At 41.0% G+C, this 21,872-nt stretch overlaps 1 protein-coding gene across 1 annotated transcript in view; it reads right to left on the bottom strand.

Annotated features, from left to right (window-relative positions):
- LOC102739553 (uncharacterized) overlaps nucleotides 1–21,872 on the bottom strand; it is an 88,910-nt gene that overhangs the window by 13,263 nt on the left and 53,775 nt on the right. The window contains exons 15-23 of the mRNA XM_081828782.1: nucleotides 21,603–21,795; nucleotides 19,686–19,813; nucleotides 12,487–12,687; nucleotides 11,643–11,764; nucleotides 9,648–9,876; nucleotides 6,121–6,323; nucleotides 3,706–3,861; nucleotides 1,414–1,507; nucleotides 327–464 (exon numbers count right to left, since the gene is read on the bottom strand). Of these exons, the coding sequence (XP_081684908.1) occupies nucleotides 327–464; nucleotides 1,414–1,507; nucleotides 3,706–3,861; nucleotides 6,121–6,323; nucleotides 9,648–9,876; nucleotides 11,643–11,764; nucleotides 12,487–12,687; nucleotides 19,686–19,813; nucleotides 21,603–21,795 (1,464 nt within the window). The remainder of the gene's footprint in view (nucleotides 1–326; nucleotides 465–1,413; nucleotides 1,508–3,705; nucleotides 3,862–6,120; nucleotides 6,324–9,647; nucleotides 9,877–11,642; nucleotides 11,765–12,486; nucleotides 12,688–19,685; nucleotides 19,814–21,602; nucleotides 21,796–21,872) is intronic.

The following is a 21,872-nucleotide window of genomic DNA, read 5'->3' as shown; positions in this document are numbered from 1 at the left end:
GGCTGATTCTAGCTAGCCAGTATTATAGAGTTACATACAAAGAAAAAATTGTTAGCAAATCACTAAAAATTAAGAGACCCAGTAAGGATTTGGTCATGTGTCGACTTCACATTAGGAAAGGAAGGAAGGAGGGAAGGAAACAAGATAAAATGATAAAAGAGAAGGGAAGGAAGGAAGAAAGAGAAGGAAGGAAGGGGAGAAGGGGAGGAAGGAAAGAAGGTAGGAGAGAGGGGGCAGGCTAAAAGGAAGAAGGGGCAGTATGGGTAGCCTGGCATCAGCTGTCATAGTGGTAACATGCCTCAGGTTTCTCTATCTTATAGGCTGACCTTCACATCAGCAGGACAGCCCCACCAGGGCGTGTGATAGAAGGATGCCTGTTGGACAGCCACCATCAAGGCATTTTTCTGAGCTGCTTGGCGTGCAAGGGTCACTTGCATATTTTCCACTCCTGAATGGAATAAGAGCTAAAGGAAGAAAATGTGAAAGATATTAGGAATTTCTGCCAGAAAGAAAGAGATGAAGTTGGGGATTTCAGATCACCACTTATTTAACATGTAAACATATGAATCAAACTGCAGGATGAGCTGAGATCCTTGCTCCTCAGCCACAGGACTGAATCTGGTCTCTCTCTAAGCACCATTTCATCCTGGAAGGCACCCTCCAGGCCTGATTTGCTCTGTAGCTGGACACCAACAGGTTTCTGGTCAGAAAAGGATGAGTTGGCTCTGATGAACTAGCAAACGTGCTCAGTGGCAGCCTTTTAAAATTGCCAAGATTAGATCCATGTTTAAAAAATAAACACACAGGGGCACCTTGGTGACTCAGTCAGTTAAGCATTGGACTTCAGCTCAGGTCATGATCTCAGGGTCCTGGGATTGAGTCCCGAAGTGGGCTCCACACTCAGCAGGGAGTCTGCTTGTCCCTCTCCCTCTGTCCCTCCCCCTGCTCGTGCTTTTTCCGACTCTCGCTCAAGTAAATAAGATCTTAAAAATACCTATATAAATAAATTTAAAAAATAAAAAAATACACAAATACAAACCTATACATACACACACAGAAGCAAAGAGATTCATCTGAGTGGAAAGGGAAAATAATAGTACCAAGTTTAAGAAGATCAGATAAAAGCTCCAGTAATAGGTGCATGTTTTACAAACTTGGTACAAAGATGGTTCCCTATAAGTGCTTCCTTTTAAAACCTAACAGAAGTTATTGCAAGGGTGTTGCAGGCTCTATGTTTCAAAGCAGACCAATATGCACAACAAATAAGACAAGGCTATCGTCAGTATTTATGAAGTTGGAAGCTTTTCTTCTACATGGGAGCCAAATGTATGAATTAAACATGATGATTTGTAAAGAAATACATGAGCAAATTGCTTAATTTTACTTTGGTTTTCTTTTAAAAAAATAATTTACCTTAAGGATGGCTTCCTTTGTATAAAAGCTAAACTTGCAAACCTGGTTATCATCCACCTCAGAGATGGCTAAGACAAGAGTAGTAGGAGAATATCTGCAAGAAGAAACATGACATTGTTCTGTTGTACCATGGCGTTAGTCAAGAGATGCGCATTCTGATGGGACCAAACCATATGTGATGAGCTCTGAGACATCAGCAATAATACCAAGTGCAGATGCTACACAAGACTTGATATTTCTGCCCAAAGACTGAAGGGCTCTGGGGTCTTTTTAATCCTTATTGGACTTGATCTCCTTGCAGTTTCCTTGTGGTGACCACTGACTCCAAATTCTTTTTCTCTTGATCACCATTCCACTGTTTTATCCTGTTTCTCTTTGTACCTTTGACCTCATGTCCTCAGGCTCTTCACTGACTCAAACCCTTTTATCCACTCCCTAAAAGCTGTCCAGTTCTTTCTCTCTTCCATTGCCCCAATAATTATTTAAATGTTCTTTGCAACCATGTTTATGCCTTGGGATATAGTCCTTTGTCCATACTTATGAGACTTTGTCAAGTAATTTAATATCTATGAATCTTGGTTTCTTCATCTGTAAATGGGAGATATCACCTATCTCATAGGGTTAAGGCAAATATTAAATGGGATAATATGCATGAATGTGCTTTTTAAAATGTAAGCCACTATGCTCATGTTTGATATATGTTGTTGTTATAACAGCACTCCAAAGTGGCAACTTTAAGGAATTAACATACATAAAATAAATGCAAACTCAAGAGACAAGATCCTTGGATGCATAAACCTTCCCCTGGTAATTCAGAACGCTCCCCAGATCTTACAGGATTGTTGGATCATTGTTGGGAGAATCAATCATGGCTTGACCAGGTCACAGATCATTTGGGCACTTTGTGCTGATTGGTTGATTCCAGTTGAACAAAAATATGCCCTATTTTACATCAGTGCAGAATACCAGCTCCAGCAGGAGGCCTTGAAGAGCCAGAGCATAGCTTGGCTCCAGGCTGGAGACCTAACTAGCCTCATCTGAGGCCCAATCATACTTCCTGCCTTCAGTTTCTGTGAGACATCTCTATATCCTTATGATAAATTCTCTTTTTGGTTTAGCTAGTGCGACAGGATAGAGCAGGAAATATTTTGCCTCCGGGGGACATTTGGCAATGTCTGGAGACATTTGTGATTGTTACAATCGGGGAGGAGAAGGCCTATTACTGGCATCTGGGAGGTAGTGGTCAGGGATGCTGATAAACAACCTCTGCTGCACAGGACAGCCCCCTAGAAGAAAGGGTTATCCAGCCCCAAATTTCAATAATGCCAAGGTTGAGAAATTCTGGGATACCATATTCTATCATCCTAACCTTCTCCATTTCAGCCCATGGTCTCTTTGGAGAAGAGAGGAGTCCTTTAACATATTAACACATCAAAGTTACATTTTGAGCACTGATCCACACTAGCAAAACAAAGGGGATTTTTCCTCCTTGGAGTCATCTTTGCTTTCCTTGGGGTGGGGCCAGTACCAGGAATCTCCAGGGACAGAGCTCGGACCCTCAGGGGAAGGGCAGACTAGAAGAGAAGGAAAGAAGAGGGAGACAGAAGTTTCTCCTCAGCACACAACAAAGGCTGACTGCACAGAGGAAAAAGATTCCTTTCCCTGACTAAGTAGACTCATGATCTGTTACTAGTAAGAGTGTTTTCTTTCCAGCAATGGGCTGAACCTATGGGGCATGAAGAAGTTTCACTGCTTTGAGTCTGCTTCTGCTGCTGGCCAACAAAAGAGTGACTGAGATATTGCCATACACGTTAGATTCGTACATTATATCAGAGTTTCAAGGAAACAGGGGCTCAAAAAATTTGACTGACTTCTTCCTCGTCCCAGGGGAAGTGGGTGAAGCGATCTGGACTTCTGATCCATGGTTCTTGCCCTATGAGACAAACCCTCATACCCCTTTCTACCCAGAAGCAACACGGTCAACCTGGGCAGTGGCTGAGCCTGTGATTCTATCTCACTTGAGCTCTCTGATCCAATTGTTCCATTAATCAGTGTTTTTAAATTCAATTATCCCCTTTCATTGAGATCTCTCCCCCGCCCTTAGTAAAGTAAAAAAAGAAAGAAAGAAAAAGAAAAAGAAAAAAAGAAATGGCATCATGGCAGATAGAATATAAGAGAGGGAATTCAAATATAAAATTGTATTTGGTGTGTCCAGTGGTGATAGAAATTATTTTTCACTGGCTGTTCATTCTACCACTACATTATTTTTACTTTGAACTTTTCAAGGCTCACCTGTCCACTTGATCACTGTCCTTCAGTAGAGAGGTGATAAAGACAGGAGATGGACGGTCCACTTTTTCTTTGAGTGGTGCAAATTCAAAGTGAACAGGTCTCAGATACAAATGGAACTCTTCAAAACCCATCTCCCATGCCAATTCCTTATAGAGACTAAAAGGGGGGGGGGTAGATAAAGAACCAAGAGCATTTACTATTATTTTCCACTAAAAGAAAAGTAAGTGGTAAGAAAACCCAAAAAATCTGAATAAGCACAAAAGCAAAAGTCAAAACAAGAGTAAGCCAAGTCCAGTATAAAGTGAATGAGTCACAAAGGTCTTGCATCCACTCTACATTATGACAGACAGTTAAATATAGAAGTTAAAGTAGGAGATGTGCTTGGGTACTTCCTCAACTCTCATTTCCTGCAAGCTGGCTTTTGTCCTCAGAGTGCTCATGGGGTCACCAATACTGCTTTCACTACAAGGCTATTTTCTCTCAGAGCTCTTTGCAGCTGGCCTCATCCTCTCTTTGAGGAACATCTTTGTTCTCTTGGATCCAGGATCTCCATGTTCCTGCCTCATGACCACTATCTCTCAGTCTTCATTGGCTTCTCTTCCTCTCTATTTTCAAATCCTAGTATTTCCTGGGGTTCCAAACCTGGTCTTCTTCTTATCTTCTCTGTTCCCTCCTTGGGGTGTTCATCTTCCAACCCTGAGCCCTAATGATCACCCCCTATTATAAGAACCTGTGGCCCTATCTCTGTCTTGTCCCAAATCTGAGCTCTGCTCCCACATTTACATGGCTTGGAGCAAGGCTCCGTTCAGATGCCCCTCTGGCATTTCAGCCTTAAGAGTCTAGAATGTCTTCCCCCCACCCCTCCTCTCACACCCACATTCTCTAACACATTTCTCCATTTTGAGAAGTTGGTACATTAAGGCTGAATTCAAATGGCACCTCTGTTAGTTTGCTAGGCTCCTGTAACAAAGTACCATAAACAGAGATTTGTCTCACAGTTCTGGAGCCTAGAAGTCTGGGATCAAGGTGTTGGTAGGGTTGGTTCCTTCTGAGGGCCATGAGGGAAGGATCTGTTCCAGGCCTCTCTCCTTGGCTTATAGATGGCCGTCTTCTGCCTGTGTCTTCCCATCATCTTTCTTCTGGTGTATCTGTGTCCAAGTTTCCTCCTCTTATAAGAACACCAGTCATATTGCATGAGGGCCCACCCTAATCATTCCATTCCTCTGTAAAGACCCTACCTTCAAATGGGGTCACATTTTGAGGCACTGGGGATTAGGACTTGAACATATAAACCTGCCAGGGAACACAGTTCATCCCTCAACAGTGCCTCTTTTATGAAGCTTCCCTTGATCCACTTACAGAGAATGAAATGCTCCATTTTCTGAGTTCCCATAGTATTTTGGTTGTATGACTAAAATATCATATTAAACTGTAGTAGAACTAACTTTTAATGAGCTCCCTGAGAACAAGGATCAAAAATTATGGGGAGATAGTATCATAAAAGTTAATAAATATCTTAACTCAGTTTGAATCCTGCTTCTACTACTTTCTAGTTATGTGATCTTAGGCAAATAACTTAACCTTCTGAGCCTCTACTTCCTTGCTGGTAAAATATTAGTAAGGATCCTCTTAAGGATATTCTGGAAATTAAATGAATGAATACACATCAAGTCCCAGGACAGACCCTAACCATAGCAGACTCTCGGTAATGGTTGGTGGTAGATGATTGGGCCCTTTAGGTCTTTAGGGCCTCTCATGAGGACTAGAACATAACAGAACTCATACATATTTGCAACTGACCCTTTAATTCCACATCTTTCCTGCTTCTAGAACATGTCCACTTGGATGTCTTCCCATCACCTCACATTCATACCTAAAACCTAACTGTTCAATCTCTCTGTCTCTCCCTACCTGTTGAGCCTTCCAAACCTCTGTCAGGCCTGAATACTGTCACTGACTCCTCCCCTCCTCTCTCTAGTCCTCTACTGCTTCTGCTCTGCTATTCAACTTCATCATAGTTAAGAGCAAATCCAGTAAATATTCAGAGCGACCGTGTAGGTCAGGCCTCATACCAGGTGATGGGACACCACAGGAAACAACATGGACAGTGTTTTTGCAATCAGTGAGCTGACACCAGCAGGAAAACTGATAAACCAGTATCAAGCATTTAACTGAAAGGTAATGTACCGAGTGGAGAGGAAGCCCGGGTGCCAAGAGGAGGGCCTAGCCTCGCTGAGTGGTCAGAGAGGCACGTAGGGAGGCTTGTGTGAAGAAGGAACAAGGGAGCAAGGTGGTCATTTCAGCCAGTTAGAAAGCTCACTCTGGCTGCCCTGGGGCACAGAGGGAACAAGACTTGTAGACGGGGAAACCTGTGGTCTGTTCTCCCCCATCTGGATCCTCAGTCCCCCTACTGACCGAGCTAAATGTACACTCTCCAGACTCATTTCTATCAGCCGGTGGCGGAGGGTCAGAAGTTCTAGAAGTTTGGAAAATGTCTGCAGGAGCAGCACAGGAGAATCTTGGCTTTGGTTCTCTCCTTTGTCTGCTGCAGACTTGAGTGCGAGCAGACCTATCTCTTCTAGGAGAAAGGGATCTCCCATTACTTTAGCTGAAAACAGCTGAAAGAAAACAAAGCACTTTTTAAAATCTAAAAAAAAGAAAGTTCACATATTAAGAAAAACAGTCTCGGTGGCACAGCCTCTGGATCCAGATTTCCTGGGTTCAAGTCCTAGCTCTGCTGCTTATAAACTGTGAAATTTTGCTATCTCTCATTTTCCTCATCTGTAAAGGGGGGATAAGAATAGTCACAGTAGCTAAGAGGAACAAGTAGATAAAAATTACCTAATAGGATTGTTGAGAGAGTTAAGTGAGTTAATACATACAAAAGTGCCTCGTACATAGTATTTGCTGTTATCATTATTATAAATATTTTAAGCCAAAATAAAGAATAGAAGAAGTCCCTGATATTTTCCAAGTATTTTAGAGGCCAATAATAATAATAATTTCCTATAAACTCTTCTAACTGCAGTTTCAAAATTTCAAAGTGTTTTCACATACATTTTTTTTTTTTAAAGATTTTATTTATTTATTTGACACAGAGAGAGACAGCGAGAGCAGGAACACAAGCAGGGGGAGGGGGAGAGGGAGAAGCAGGCTTCCCGCCGAGCAGGGAGCCCGATGTGGGACTCGATCCCAGTACCCTGGGATCATGACCTGAGCCGAAGGCAGACGCTTAACGACTGAGCCACCCAGGCGCCCATGTTTTCACATACATTACCTCATTTCTATCTTCACAAGATCCCCATGAAATAGGAATCACGGACGCCATGATTTCCATTTCATCGGTGAGAAATCTGAAGCAACACTGAAACTTTCCAAGGTCACACAGCAGTACCAAGAGTAAACTTATGCTTCCTAATTCCAAGTTCAGTAGTTTTACAGTATGCTAAACTGCCTTTATAGTGCTCCTCATGGAAGAGCCAGCCCTGGGCAATTTTTTAAATAACCTCATTGTTCTTTAACTCCTTCCTGCCATGGTCAGCTCCTCTGCTCTGACATCTCTGCTACCCTTTCACTTACTCCCAGCAAGGACTCAGTTTGGGGCCTCCCCCGCATCTGCCTTTCCTGGCTTGGCTCCCTGGGGGTGCACAAGCTCCCTTATCTGTCCACTTATCTACACAGGCTTGTTCTACTCGAAGATGCAATTTCTCGATCCTTGAAATCTTCCAAATGATAAAGAAATGTATTAAACTAATTTCTGCATGTCTTCTGAGGGCAATACCTGCCCCATTTTTCGGCCTAATACAAAAGGTTAATCTGAGGATTTATCATTTCTGGCTACAAATTTGAACACATTTTGAAAATAATAATTAAAACTGGCATGGCATCAATGGGAAACTAGACAAGTATCTCAAATATTCACTATGAGTTATAAGAGAATTTAAAGTACATTTAAAAGATCTGGTACCATAATACAATGTGAAAAGAATCTGCAATAAGTGGTAGTAAGACACATGACTGGTAATTTTGGAAAAAATTCAATTTTGAGCCACACTTCATACCCTCCTCTCTCTCTCTCTCTCTCTCTCTCTCCAGGTAGAATACTAAAGAAGTTAAATATTTTTAAAATGAAATCAAAGCCTTAAGAAATTATAAAAAAGTAAGACATAAAACATGTGGGAAAAGATTTGCTTTCTGGATTTAGGAAGATAGAAGAAATCACAAAGAAAAAGATCAACAGATTTTACTATATGAAAATAAAGTTAAAAAATAAAAAGACAAATTGGGAGAAATATTGCAGAAAATATGGTAGACAAAAGGGTTAAAGTTTTCATTTAAGAGAGCTCATGTAAGTGGATAGGAATGGCATTAGGATTCTAAGAGATAAAGGGAAAGAACAGAAGAGTCACAAAAAATACAGCTTGTAACAAGACATTCAGAAGGATATTTAGTCTCAACAAATACCAAGGAAATGAAAATTAACAGTGCAATGCCAACTGTTATATATAGAGATTTATTTATTTTTATATGAATATATATAGACATTATATACTTATACCTAATACTGTACAATGTAGTACAATTGGTACTCTTATAAATTATTGGTGGCATTTCAATATGCCAACTTGCATCCAAAGACTTAAATTTTGTTTCAGTAATTCCACTTCTAAGAATGTATTGAAAGGAATTGATTTAAAATATGGAAAAATCTGTAAGCATGGAGATGTACCTCATAACATTTTAAATAATAATGAAAAATTAGGAACTACTTGAATGTCCAACAATAGGGAAATAGTTGCATAAGTTATGATTCATCCCTTAAGGGAATTATACTCATAAAGGTTGAGTATAAAGACTAGTTAGCAATATGGAAAAATATATAATACAATGTTAACTGAGGAAAACAGGGGATAGGATATGAAGGATATGATTATAACTATGTAAAACATGCATTTGAAGAAGACTTGAATTCAGAAAAAATAATTATTGTGAATGCATTTGAGTGATTATATTTAGGGTAATTTTTTTTTTTTTTTGCTTTCTTCTTTTGCTAAAATTCTTATTATTTTGATCAATTTAAAACTAATTAAAGTAAAATAAAATTTTAGTTTGGGCAAGAGGGAATAGGAGGCCAAGGCAGACACATGGAAGGGATATTTTTGGCAGCTGGGGCCCTTGAAAGTTTCTTCATCATTCAGCATGTACCCACACAGAGTAAGGTCAAATTGGAACCCCAGGCTCAACTGTGATAGCCTTAACAGAAAAAGGAAAGAATTAAAATCTAACTACAAATACCATGTAAATCATTAGGCCACAGTTTGAGCCATAGGACATTAGAGTTGAAATGGGCTTTAGAGACCATCAAGCTCACTTCCACCCCCCTCCCCTCAAATACACAAACATAATGTTAGAAAATAGGAAAGGGAAGCTCAGAGAGGCTAAGAGACCTGTTAGAGTCACACAGGAAATTAATGGCAGGGCTGAACTTGAGTCCAGGTCCCTGACTCCTCACTTAGCCCTCTCTCTCCTCTACCAGATCTCAGCTCAGGACAAAAAGAGGGAATTTCAGGAAGAGTCTCAGTGGAAATAAAATATATAACTTTAATTAAAAATGTATGTTGTTAAAATATATATATATTATATATATATATATTTATATGTAAAATAAGCCAAAAAACATTTCCCACATACCTATTACCCACATACCACATACCCATCTCCCTTCTAATTGTAGCAGTATCCTGATAAAGAGGAAACTTTAACCAAAAATGAAAAAAGAATTACATAAAAATGTTGGCAAGGCCTAGGACTATGATCTGTCTCTGGCCAAACAGGGGAGGAACAGAGCCAAACAGAAAAACAAAGCTAAGTAGTAACATCTGGGTGGAAACATTCTCTTTGCCAAGGAACGCCCCCTCCCCGACCCTCTTCAGAGAACCTACATCTCTCTGGAGCTGAGTGCTGTACCAGGACTCGGGCCTGGCTGGTGTGAGCCACACATCCAGGGCCAGCTGCAGCACACGTCTCTCCAGCAAGGTGAGGCTGCTGACGGATGTGGGTCTGCAGGTGTGGCGGGCCTCCCGGAGGAGGTACTCAAGGGATCGGGGGATGAGTGATGCGAGACCCAGGGAAGGGTGGAACTCCAGCAGATAAATGTTTTTCAAAGCTGGGCTTAAAAAGAGAATCCATCGATGACAATTTTACACAATGAAGAACTTAATCTATTTCAAAAGATATTTGAATTTTTCATTTTTTAAAACCAATAAAACAGCTGCTATAATCCAGGGCATTATAAAAAACTGGGAGTTCAAAGGGGCCAAAGAGGCCATCCAGACTCCACCAGATTATACAACATGCTCTTTGCTTTAACATGAACCCCTTTAAAATTGCAAGCTGTAAGAGTTTATTCCTAAAAGTCCAATCTGACTCTTAAACTGTATATGGCAAACCTGTAAGCATTCCAATAATCGGCATTTAGTCAAATATTTGAAAACAAAATAACTTAAAATTGAAAATATAACTTAAAAATAAAAATATTAAACAAATAATTTCCATGATTGGTTTCTATTTTTTCCCTGAGTCTTTATCCTTTTCCCAAAAAATGGTAATAAACAGAGACAAATTTTAAACTCTGTACACAACTGCTAGAATCATTCATGTTTGCCATAAGAATGTTCTATTTTATAAATGGATGAGACCAGAAATGAGAAAATGCTTGTCTGTCGGTATTCCTTTGAAAAGAGAGGATACAGCACAAGTCAAGGGCCTTTTTCTACCTACATCGAACTAAAGAGCATAAATAACTTCTTAAACCTAGGCAAATGGGTTTTTCTTTGTTCTAAATCTTAAAAAATACAACCCTAAGGTTAGAAAGGAATCTCATCAAGCAAATAACATTTGCTTTTGAGACTATTCTGTCAGGTCTTGGTATCCATATAATCCTAGCATGTTCTGCCAAAAAACCATTTCCTGAACAGTGGAGTCTGGCCATAGTCAGCCGCACACACACACAGCTGATGTCTCAAGCTTATTACAGTGAAGAAATCAGTCCTGAAAAAGGTCTGTGGAGAACATGCTGTCTTGTGCCTGGGACTCCCAGGGCTCTTTCTCAAGGGATAAGGTTAAATGTAAGCTAGGAAATCCCATGGCATCCTTCTGGTCCCCAAGAGGATTTCATAGCCAGTGTGGCAATGTCCTACTGAAAGTGTGCACTTGACAGGAGTGCAGGGCCATGCCTCTGTTGTTCACAACTGTGTCCTCACCTCCTAGCACAGTGCCTGGGGCCTGTAGCTGCTCAACAGATACTTGTTACATGTTGAAAGGAGCTGGACAATTTCTCTACCCATTTGAAGACAAGCCCGGGGCTTGTCACCCACTTGCCGATTCCCTCACTACCCTTAAAGGCTGGGAAGGAATGGGGGTTCAAACTACATGTCAAGGGGGTGACTTAAAGTATGAACCTTCTCTGAGTGATCTCGGGAAATTTAATTTGTTCCTTAAAGGGGTAGGGGTCACAAGGTGAGTCTGCAGAAACCTTTTTGGTGACACTTACTAGAATAAATAGATTTCTTCTTAAGAAACTTTTAAGCACATCCGAGTGTCATATACATTGGCTTATGTGGCACCTCTGATTAAACCCTCTGATGGCATTTTAAGAGTAACTGCTTTTTTTTTTTTTTAAATAGAACTTCTCAAGAGAATACAGATTCTACACCTGGTGGTATAACTTTAATTCTAGCCTCCTATTCTTTATTACTTACAAAGCAAATGGATACTGAGTATGCAAGAAAATCCCTTTTCTGGGGCTTTTATATCTACTTCACTCATCTTCCCAAATACTTGAGAGGTACTTTATAGAAGAGTATTTAAACTTAACACCATACCTTAACTTATCTAAAAGATTAAATGTAAAATGTCTGAAGACAATGCCACCATACCAGCTATTGTTGATGGAAACAAGTTGTTTGCAAATTATGTTAAGGGGAAGCCCAAAGTTACGGCTATCATCCGGACGGCCTTCCTGCCAAAGCCTCTGGACATACTCCTGCTGACACTCTATCTAAAAATGTAACATAAAAGTTAAACTTGCCCATGGATGTGAATTATGAGCCCTAGTATGAGAAGAACAGCAGTCCTTTGCGTCCCTTCATTATTTGACTAATTTTCACCCAGACACGGTTTTGAGGATCCACTTACACGAAGACACACTGTCTCTCAGTCTGAGCCAAGGGTCAGCCAATAAAAGCAAAGGCGACCAAATTCAGACAATCTTAAGAGGCATAGGAAAACTTCTTTCTGTCAAATAATGGACTACAAGGGAAAACTTCTAACCAGGTCTAAGGTAAATGCACTGCAACAGTCTATCTCCTGCTTACTTCCTGCCCCTGGCTTTTCCCCCAGAGGACATACACGTAATTTTTTCCTTCAGTGTCCTAAAAATAGCCACAAAAAAATAATAAACATAACTTTATACATTAATGGCTTGTAAAGGGGTATGTTTCATCCTCCTTTCAATACCAATAAACTCGATCATCTAGTGAAAATAAGTTTTCTATTTTTTGTGGACCATTAAATGTAATTAGGGTTGGAAACTTCCTTTAAAGACCATAGTTATGCTTGGAATTCAACGATGCAAATGAGCTTACAAATAAACATGCTGTACATGCTGCCCTAGAAAACCTGGATTCTGAATGTGCAGTGGAAGGAAAACACTTTTCAGTTCTGGCCTGGGTTTTCCATCGTCTTCTCGCATGTAATATTTTAAAATCCAATTGTACTTACGTGCTGATTGAGGATGCCCCTCACGAGCTGCAAGTGAAGCCTCAGACAGGTGCATTCATCTCGGTAGGCCTTAATGAAGTAAGGGTGGCTGAAATCAAACCTTGGGCGCCTGTGCATGATGTCAGTGATCACTTGTGCTAAGGCAAACCTCTCCTCAGGGTCCAGAACGTGCTGGTAGGCTTCAAAGTAACAGTCAAGAAGCTGCAAATAAGGTTTATAGTCAGGGAACAGCAGAGGCAGCCCTAGGCTCCAGCAAAGAGAGGTGAGCCTCCCATCCCCCATGCTTTGGAAAGCCCTGGAGCATCAGCAGGAGAGAGATGGCTCAGACCCTCCGGGTACCAGCCTGGTGCAGGCAGCTGCAGCACCAGGGCAACCCAAGGGTCATTAGTAAACCCACAGAGGTAGGGAGGGCAAAGGAAGGAACACTAGTTTTGCCTGTGTCCCCTCTTCCTCTGCTCTCCACAAATAAAAGGGGGGGTATATAATGAATAATATAACATCTAATAGTTATAAGCTCCAATGAGACAGTGCATGCAACGCCACTTCATCAAAGATATTTATCTGCAACACCCTTCTCCGAAGACTCATTCTCCCGCTCCCATTTTACTCCATCACCAAACGTAGGCAGGTGGCTTCTTCCCCTCTTTTTTTTTTTTTAGTATTTTTATTTATTTGAGAGAGTGAATGACAGAAAGGGTAGGCAGGTGGCTTCCTTCCCTCTTTTTAAAAAAATATTTTTATTGGGGCACCTGGGTGGCTCAGTCATTAAGCGTCTGCCTTTGGCTCAGGTCATGATCCCAGGGTCCTGGGATGGAGCCCCGCATCAGGCTCCCTGCTCTGAGGGAAGCCTGCTTCTCCCTCTCCCACTCCCCCTGCTTGTGTTCCCTCTCTCGCTGTGTCTCTCTCTGTCAAATAAATAAAATCTTAAAAAATATATATTTTTATTTATTTGAGAGAGAGTGAGCGAGAGAGAGAGAGAGAAAGCGCACAAGCGGGGGGCAGGGGAGAGGCAGAAGGAGAGGGAGAAGCGGGCTCCCTGCTCAGCGGGTGCGGGACTAGATCCTAGGACCCCAGGATCATGACCTGAGCCAAAGGCAGACGCTTAACGACTGAGCCACCCTGGTGACCCTCCTCCCCTCTTCTTATCCTCAGCTCCATTTCTGACCCCTTTTCTTTAATAGTCTGCCCAAAATTCACCTAGAAATGATAGGGCGTGGTAGAATGGAAGGCTGAGGTGAAAGTTCCCTAACTACAAAGGCATTTATCCCAGACAGGACTCTATTAGGAAGGGCTTCATGTACAGAACTCTCAAAGGCATCGAGGGAGTTTCCCTTCTAGTGGAGGTCACAAACCTTTTCTAAAAACCAAAGAAAGCTCCCAGACACTAACCCAGTAACCATTGAAGAGGGTTCTCAGTGTGGGAATTCAGAGAAAGATGCTCTTTATTTTGCTTTTACATTTGTCTGTGACCTTAAGAATTTATGTTCTGTGTATAAATTCTGTTTTTGTGTAATTAGTCATGGTGCTAATCGGAAAAATGCTCTTCAGAGATCACTGGGCTGGAATCCCAAACAGGGACCTAAGGGCAAGATAAGCAGTTCTGAACAGTGTAACTACTGTTCAGGCCTGTCCCACATTATATCAAATACATTAAGACGTGCTCACATCCCAATCAAATTCTTTCCTGTAAAAATGTTAAATGATATTCATAATTTTGCTTTTCAAGTTATTTGGCTACAAGCGACACACTGAATTAGTGATTGGCTCTGATTTCTGGGCAGTATATACTCAGAGGTTCTTATGAAGTGAGAAGATCTGAGCTATAAATTTTCAAATGCAATGAGAGGTTTATAAGTGCTCAGTTACAATGTTTTTACATTTTACTGACATGTAATTAAGCATTTATTGATAACAATTTTGTATTTTCTTTTCATATTTTGGAGTAATGCATGTGTTTTTCCTCAAATTGCAAACATTTTCAGTGGTACCTGCAAAGCTCTTAGATCCTAAACAGAGTCCACATTGCCTGATGGATAAATCGGCTCTGACTGGAAGCTTCTGAGGCTTTATTCCATTCATTTCACAACAGAACAAATTCCTTTCCTCTGCGGATCTAATCCAACACATCCTCCCTCCAGGGTTTAGATCAAGAGGTCCCTCCCCAGTCCTCTTTCACTAGCTCCTCTTATGGAGGCTTTACTCTTCTGGAAGGTGTCACCTGTCATTGTAGCCTTATCACCAAAGTCACATAGGCTTGCCCAGTGTGTGCATTTAATTGGCAGCAAGGAGTGAATTGTTGAGGTTGCAATTTCTACCAACCTGACAGCCTAGCACACTCTGACGTGCATCAGAGAAAAGTGTGTCTTGTTTCCTTGGGTGTTGGTCTTCCCAGTGGCTTGAGGCCAGGAAATCAGCCCTCATCTTAACAAACTAAGAAATTTCCTAAAAGGAGATAAAAAGCCCCTCTCTTTGTGTGGAGTCCAGAGCTAAGAATGCAAAACCAGAAAGAACTGAGAAGGTGCAAGCACCACTTGAATACAGATGGCAACAGTGCAGGAGGCAAAGGGGAGTAAAGGACCCACGTGGCAGGAAAAGCCAGGAGTGTCTCCATCTTGCCATTCATGGCTTCCAAGGCTCCCAAATGAGGTAAACACTCGAAAATCAATAGCAGACCAGGAATCAAATGCTGCCTTATTAACAGATGTCCAGTATCTGGCCTTCAGTGCTAAAGCACAAGGACGGAGAGCCTCAGGCACTTTATTTAGCATCGGGTTTTGCAGGATACCCTTTGGGAAACATTGGTCTAAGGGACCTTAGGTCAACCTTAGCACAAAAAGGAAAACACTAAAGGAGGCCAAAAGCTCAGAACACACAACTCGCTCCACAGGTTAGAAACTCACATATCTCAGAGTGCGAAATGAAGGAAGGTGGAGATTGCCAGGCCTATGAAGCAAGCAGGGTGGTCTAAATTACCTGTTCCCTCCGCTGAGCTCTACTCTAGAATAGCATTCAATTATTAAATAGTAGAAGACAAAGCAGAAATGAAGGAGTGATGGGTAAGACCGGTGTCACTCAATAGCCTAGGGGGGGAGATTAGGAAAGAAACAATCACTTCCCTAAATCATTCTGGACTAACTTGAGCCTTTTTGACTGGGCCAAGGCAATCCCAGGAGCCGGTTTATAGAATTTGTATGCCTTGACCTGTTTTTTTTGTACAAAGAGTCCTATTGTTTGGCTATTTGGCAGAAGTTCATGGGGGGGGGGGTTCTTGCCAGTGATTTCAATCTGCTGATACCAGGTTGCAGAGGTTGGCACTAAAATGCCAAGCTCACTTGTGTTGTTCATAGGATTGCCCAATTTAACAAAAAACATACAGGTCATCTAGTACATTTGAATTTCTGATAAACAACAACTTTTTTAGTATAATTATGTCCCAGATATTGTCATATCTTACTTGGCAGCCCTAGCTTTTGAAAAGGTAAAAAGTGGCTCTCTTTTTACACTGAGAAGGCTTTCTCAAGCATTGGCCTCAACCTCCAGATGCTCTCAGATGGGCCCTTGCATAATTGTATTGTTAATTCTTTCCCAACAGGGGGTAAGACCATGATCTTTCCGCCTTACAAGTTCTATTTATGATCTGTTTGCTAACTGGCCCATTTCCATTTAAACTCTGGGCTGGTATTTGTCTAAGAAATCTTCCTAGCCTGTCAAATGTCACCTGTGTGTGTCAAGGGCCAACTCTCAGGCAAAATAATATGTGGTACACACTGACGGGAGGTCTCAAATATTGGAGAAAATAGAAAAAAAAAAAAGTCAAAATGAATAATCTCAAACCTGACTGTGTTTGTATTATTTTTACCTCAAACTTTTTATATTTCTGAGACTTAAGAAACTTAAAAAAATAGCATTTTAGGTCAAATGAAAGTGCAAAACAGAAAATCAATGCTAGGCACAATTTGTCAGATTTTTTTTTTTTTTTTTTAGTGCTCCAAACACTAATTCAAACTACCCCAAAAATGTGTCCTCTGGTGGCTGTAGACAGAATTAGCATTTGGGGCACGTGTCACTTAGCGGCCTGTACAGCTCATGCCTGGCTTCTCTAAGAGTTCCTTAATCCACTTAAATTCACATCAGCTCTAGTTTTATGAACATTTATACATAATATGGTTACTTTAAGGATTTAAGACAACCCAGTGTGTTTGAACAATTCTTAACACTAGTGATTCCAATATATTTAACAATCAAAAACAGCTGAGCAAACTTGGCAGTAGAATCAGTACTGGGAGAAATCAATTGTACTCTAGATAAAAATATGGTTTATCCATTAAAAATAGGCTCTTTTGACAGAATTTCTGATTTAGAAGGCCACATTTTACAGTTTTGGCACAGATAGCTCAGTTTCTATAGAGAACTTATTGTCAGGGTGAGAAAGGAGGGAGACATATTCAATGATTTTTTTTTTTTAAGATTTTATTTATTTATTTGACAGAGAGAGACAGTGAGAGCAGGAACACAAGCAAGGGGAGTGGGAGAGGGAGAAGCAGGCTTCCCGCCGAGCAGGGAACCCGATGTGGGGCTCGATCCCAGGACCCTGGGATCATGACCTGAGCCGAAGGCAGATGCTTAACGACTGAGCCACCCAGGTGCCCCAATGATTTTTTTTTTTTAAGTTAAAATAATTTCATTTACCGTAGAAGAAACTAGTGGACAGCCCTGGTAGTTTAGCACAGAATGAAGCATGGGCCAAAGTGTAGAGAAATCGGTTTGTTTTTCAGTCCTCTTTGCCCTTCTATTCTTCTATTGCCATTGAGTCCTGTCCGGGGCCTCCATAGGAGGCCTAGGAGCACTGAAAGGGAAGGCGGGGAGAGAGAGTCCAGAAAAGGGGGGCTGTTTAAAACTCATGTCTGGACCAACAAACTTGTTGAGTTTAGGGATTCTGTCTTATTTACCTTTAATGTAGCCTTTTCAATTATTACACTCTGAGTCTAGATCTCTCACTTAGTTGATCAAAGTAAGTTTCTAATTGGCAGATCAAGGTTGCAGATGCAAACTCTGTAAAGGCCAGTTCCCCTTGAAAAGAGGAACAGTATTCAAAGCCCAAGGCTCCCACCCTTTAAGCCCAGCCAGGTGTCTTCAAACATTGGGTGACCTACATCTCAATGAGTAATAGACCAGAAAGTCGACGAAATGGTAAACCATCTAATCTACTAGAAAAACAGTTCAAAGAAAACATTTCCACTTCCCCATCTTCTGACCACATCATAGTGCGCTGTAAGGTGGCTTCCACCCCCATACCTCTTCTGAGAGTCCTATGAACCTGGCAATGACCCTGGTGACTGACCCCACTGCCTGGTGTTTAGGCGTCATCTTTCTTGATGTTTTGCTGCACTCCACACTAACTATCCTCTCCTAATTAAAATGTTTTTTTTTCCCCCCTAGTGGCTTTCATCACACTATTTCTTCCTTTTTTCTCCAGTTTCTTTGGCGTCCTCTTACTCCTCTCGTGGATTCTTGTTCTAGGACCTTCCCCTACAATTTAAGTGTTACCCAGGGCTGCATCTCAGACATCTCCGGCTTTTCCTAGTCATTTGATTCATTACTGTGGTTCAGTGTTCACTCTCAGCTCATACCTGCTCCTGACCTTCAAACCTCCAGCTCCCACAAAACAGTCACACCTGTTTTAGCAAGCTCTCCTCACATGCTTGTTGCCACAGACTCAGCACTATCTTCCCCTCTAAAGTGCCCCTCCTCCTGCATTCCATTTCAGTTAGTAGCCTCCTCCCTGACCCTGAGAAAGTCATTTTTAATTCCTTACTCTCTCACCCCACCATCCAGTCTTCAAATCCTGCCATGTCCACTTCTACAAAGACTTCTCGAGTTTACCCCTCCCTCCTGTTCTGACTCTTCCATCCTTGGTGTAGGTCCCCTCCTACCTCTCCGGGTCACTGTTGCAATAAGGGCACTTGTTCTCTGCAGGAGCTCTATCCAATCCATTCTCCACACTAATACCCGAGCAGCTGTTGAAAACAGAGCCATGATCGTATTTCTCCCTTCCTGAAACTCACCAGTGGCTCTTCTTTGCTTATAAAATACACTGTAAATGTAGCATGGATTAGCAGGCCTTTCACAGCTGCACCCAAACACATAGTCAGCTCGTTTCTCATCATGCCTTTAGCGCCTAGTCATACTAGCCTTCTTGTTCCCCAAACTCGCCATCCCCATTTTATACCTCCCTGACATCGCTAATGCAGTTTCCTCCACTTAAGAATTTTTTCCTTCTCTGACCGACAACATCTTCCTCATCTCTTAGGAACAGGATTAAATATCTACTCCTCTGAGAAGATTTGCCAACATTGCCTTTACTCCGATAGCCCCCCACAGGGCAAATCGCTCCCTCCACTGTGGTCTCCGGGGATCTTGCATGTGCCTCAGTTGTAAGCTGTTAGTCACTGGGTTGTAATTTTTACTTAAGAGATTGGATCAACTTCTATAGACTAGAAATTCCTTAAAGACAGATTATCTTCTCTTATTTATCCATAGGTTCCTAATGTCTGGAATAGTACCTGGTGCAGAGTAGATACTTAATGTTTGATGAATAAACTCCTAACAATTGGTGATCATCAGAGGGGTTCATAATCCATGCCAAGGACACAAATGAAGAGCAGTGTTTCATTTATTACTAGGATATAAGCCATTGATGATATGATGATGAATTTAGCAAACTTCTGTTTCATTGCTGTAAACTTACCCTCAGAACTTGCTGCACTGAGCACATACCTTGCCCAACTGCTTGCCCCCCGTGTGGTGTATTTCTAAAGACTCTAATAAGGTCAGTTTGTGTTTCACAGAGTGAGGTTTGTCCCTGACAGGACAATGAATGTGAATGGAACCATCACGCATTCTCACTAAACACACACATAAAAGCCTAAATTATACAGCCCTCTAACAAATTATGCCTGTAAGATAAAGAAGTATCCTTCCCATTTTATTTCTTATTAAAAGGAACCACAGTAAAGAAAATAAAATGTATTATTCACATCCTTACAACTAGCTGAGACGATTTAAATAAAATAATTATTTACTTTATTAGGAGCCTAATAGACCCCTAAAAGACCCACTGAGTTTTTTCGTTTTTGTTTTTTCAATACTGGGTTTTGTAAGAATGTTTAACAGATGTTTTGTTTTCTAGGGAAAAATACCTGACGCTTGTTTTCTAGAAGGGCTGCTTCCCAAGTCCACATGTCATACAGCACAGCAAATCTATCCACACTTGCATGGGCCCATCCCCAGTCCTGGCCAGTATTTGACTCGTTGCCCTCTTTGTGATCTGGGAGAGAAGGGGATGAGAATGACCAGAGACAGGCCTTTCCACAAAGCTATTCTTATTAGAAAAGCAGCCCTTCAACTGTCAGCTCCATCTCAGAATGAAAACACTGATACAGTCACAGGGATTCCTAAGAATCAGCTGGAGAGCCATTGGCAAAGACTGGGACATACTTGTTGACTTCTAAGTCAGTAGAGGTTTTTGTTTTTACTCTTTAATTTTAGTTTTAAAGACTAATTTTAGAAATGTAACCAAAATTCAGTTAATACGAAATCTTCACTAAAATGTCCTCAGACCTATAATTTAAAGGCAAAACATACATTTCTCCTTCTCTAAAAACAGGTCCTCGGTGGTTTAACAATAAACCTAGTTTAACCTGCTATTTCAAATGATGCTAGCCAAGGAAAAACTCTTTAGAGAAGTTTCTAAGATATTCCTTAATTATGTTAATTATTAACTGAAATCAACAAAGGTAATCATTGTTATTATTCTGCTAAAATATTTTCCCACTACATTAATGTTAACTTTCAGTATCAGCATGATTATTGCTTTTCATTTTTGAGTGGTCTATTTCAGAACGAAATATCAAAAAAGAAGGAAATTTTCAGGGACTGAACTTTGAGTTCAGGAATTATCACACATATGATGGGTACTGAACAAGAGAAAGACTTTGATCAGGAATTTCTCTAGCAGCAGTTGCGAAATCATTTCACAATGGATGACTACATACTTCCTAGCTCAGTTGAAGGATGCTGTGTGGCTAATGACTACTGACTGTTTCAATCAAATTAAATTCTTAGCAGCTTGAAATGGTTGCATGGGATTACAAATGAATATCAATAGAAACGATGCATTAGTATGTAGAATGACCAGTAAAGATAAAAGCCAAAAGCCGAAATTAAATGCTGTAGAATGTTGGATGCCATCACTGCATCCCATGATTCAGACACCCAGTGGTCTGTGGCAAAGAGGAGTTCAAGCCAACGTTAAGTTAATTCTGCCTGGCTCAGAAAGGTTAATTGTCAAACGTTCTTTGAGCAGTATTTTATATCAATATGAAAATGAATGATTCTTCATTACCATCTACATAATTACAAAATAGCACAAACCCTTGCTAAATTTCCCTTTAGGTGTTTCAATATCTCTAGAAATTTTAAGCTCTTTCCAAATATAATGCTGGTGTTGTCACATTATTCCAAAAGGATTATTCTTTCCTCACCTATTTCTAAAATTGGATACATTTGAGTGGTGCCAAAAGGAAGTAGAGAATACATATTATAGGTTATTTGATTACCCTGAGTAATGATTTCTCCCTTTGGTGCTTATCTGGCATTTTTCTACCCAGAACTTCTTGCGTCCTGGTGGTTTTTTGTCAGGAACCCAGGGATGTGTCTGCTTCTAACTGCTGTCTGCCCAAGGTCAATCACTTTTTTTTTGTCACTTAGGGGAAAAAAATCATTACCTTCACTTGCTTACTTTGCTTCCCTCAGGGCCCAGCATGACACCACTTGCACCCAGTGAGTAATGCAGAAATGCCACTGAGGAACGAGTAGAGTCTAAACAACAGTAAGAATTATAATCAAGCTTTGAAAGAATAGTTACAGTCTCCAACAAGAAGAGGGACTTGAGCTGGAAACAGAACCGTATCTTTTCTAAAGAAGGTATATATTGCGGAGGTGTATGTGCTTACTGAATTTTCACATACTCTTGGATATGCATTTATATTTTGAGGTGGAAGGTGTTAAATGGAGCCCTTAGTGTTTATTGTTTGTTTGGCTGGCTGACTTCTGACCTTTTCCTTTCTCAATGTAATGGCTGGCCACAAGCAGCAGTTCTGCCTCTAGCTCCTTCAGATCACTCAAGGCTTCATCATACATGATATGTACTCCACGCTGGTCCTGCGTGTAGATGCAAGCAGCGTCCATGCTGTAGTAGTCATCCTGGTTCTCCACTTCCGAGAACTCCATGAACTGGACACTGTGGACCTGGGGAAAAGAAAGCCGAACCCAGAAGTTACCGGAGAAGGGAGAGCTATATTTTGCCAGCCCAAATGGCAGGCTTC

Source organism: Leptonychotes weddellii, chromosome 8, assembly GCF_054177405.1.
Source record: "Leptonychotes weddellii isolate Sample4059 chromosome 8, ASM5417740v2, whole genome shotgun sequence".
Lineage (NCBI taxonomy): Eukaryota > Metazoa > Chordata > Mammalia > Carnivora > Phocidae > Leptonychotes > Leptonychotes weddellii.
This window is presented reverse-complemented; position numbering and strand designations above follow the sequence as displayed.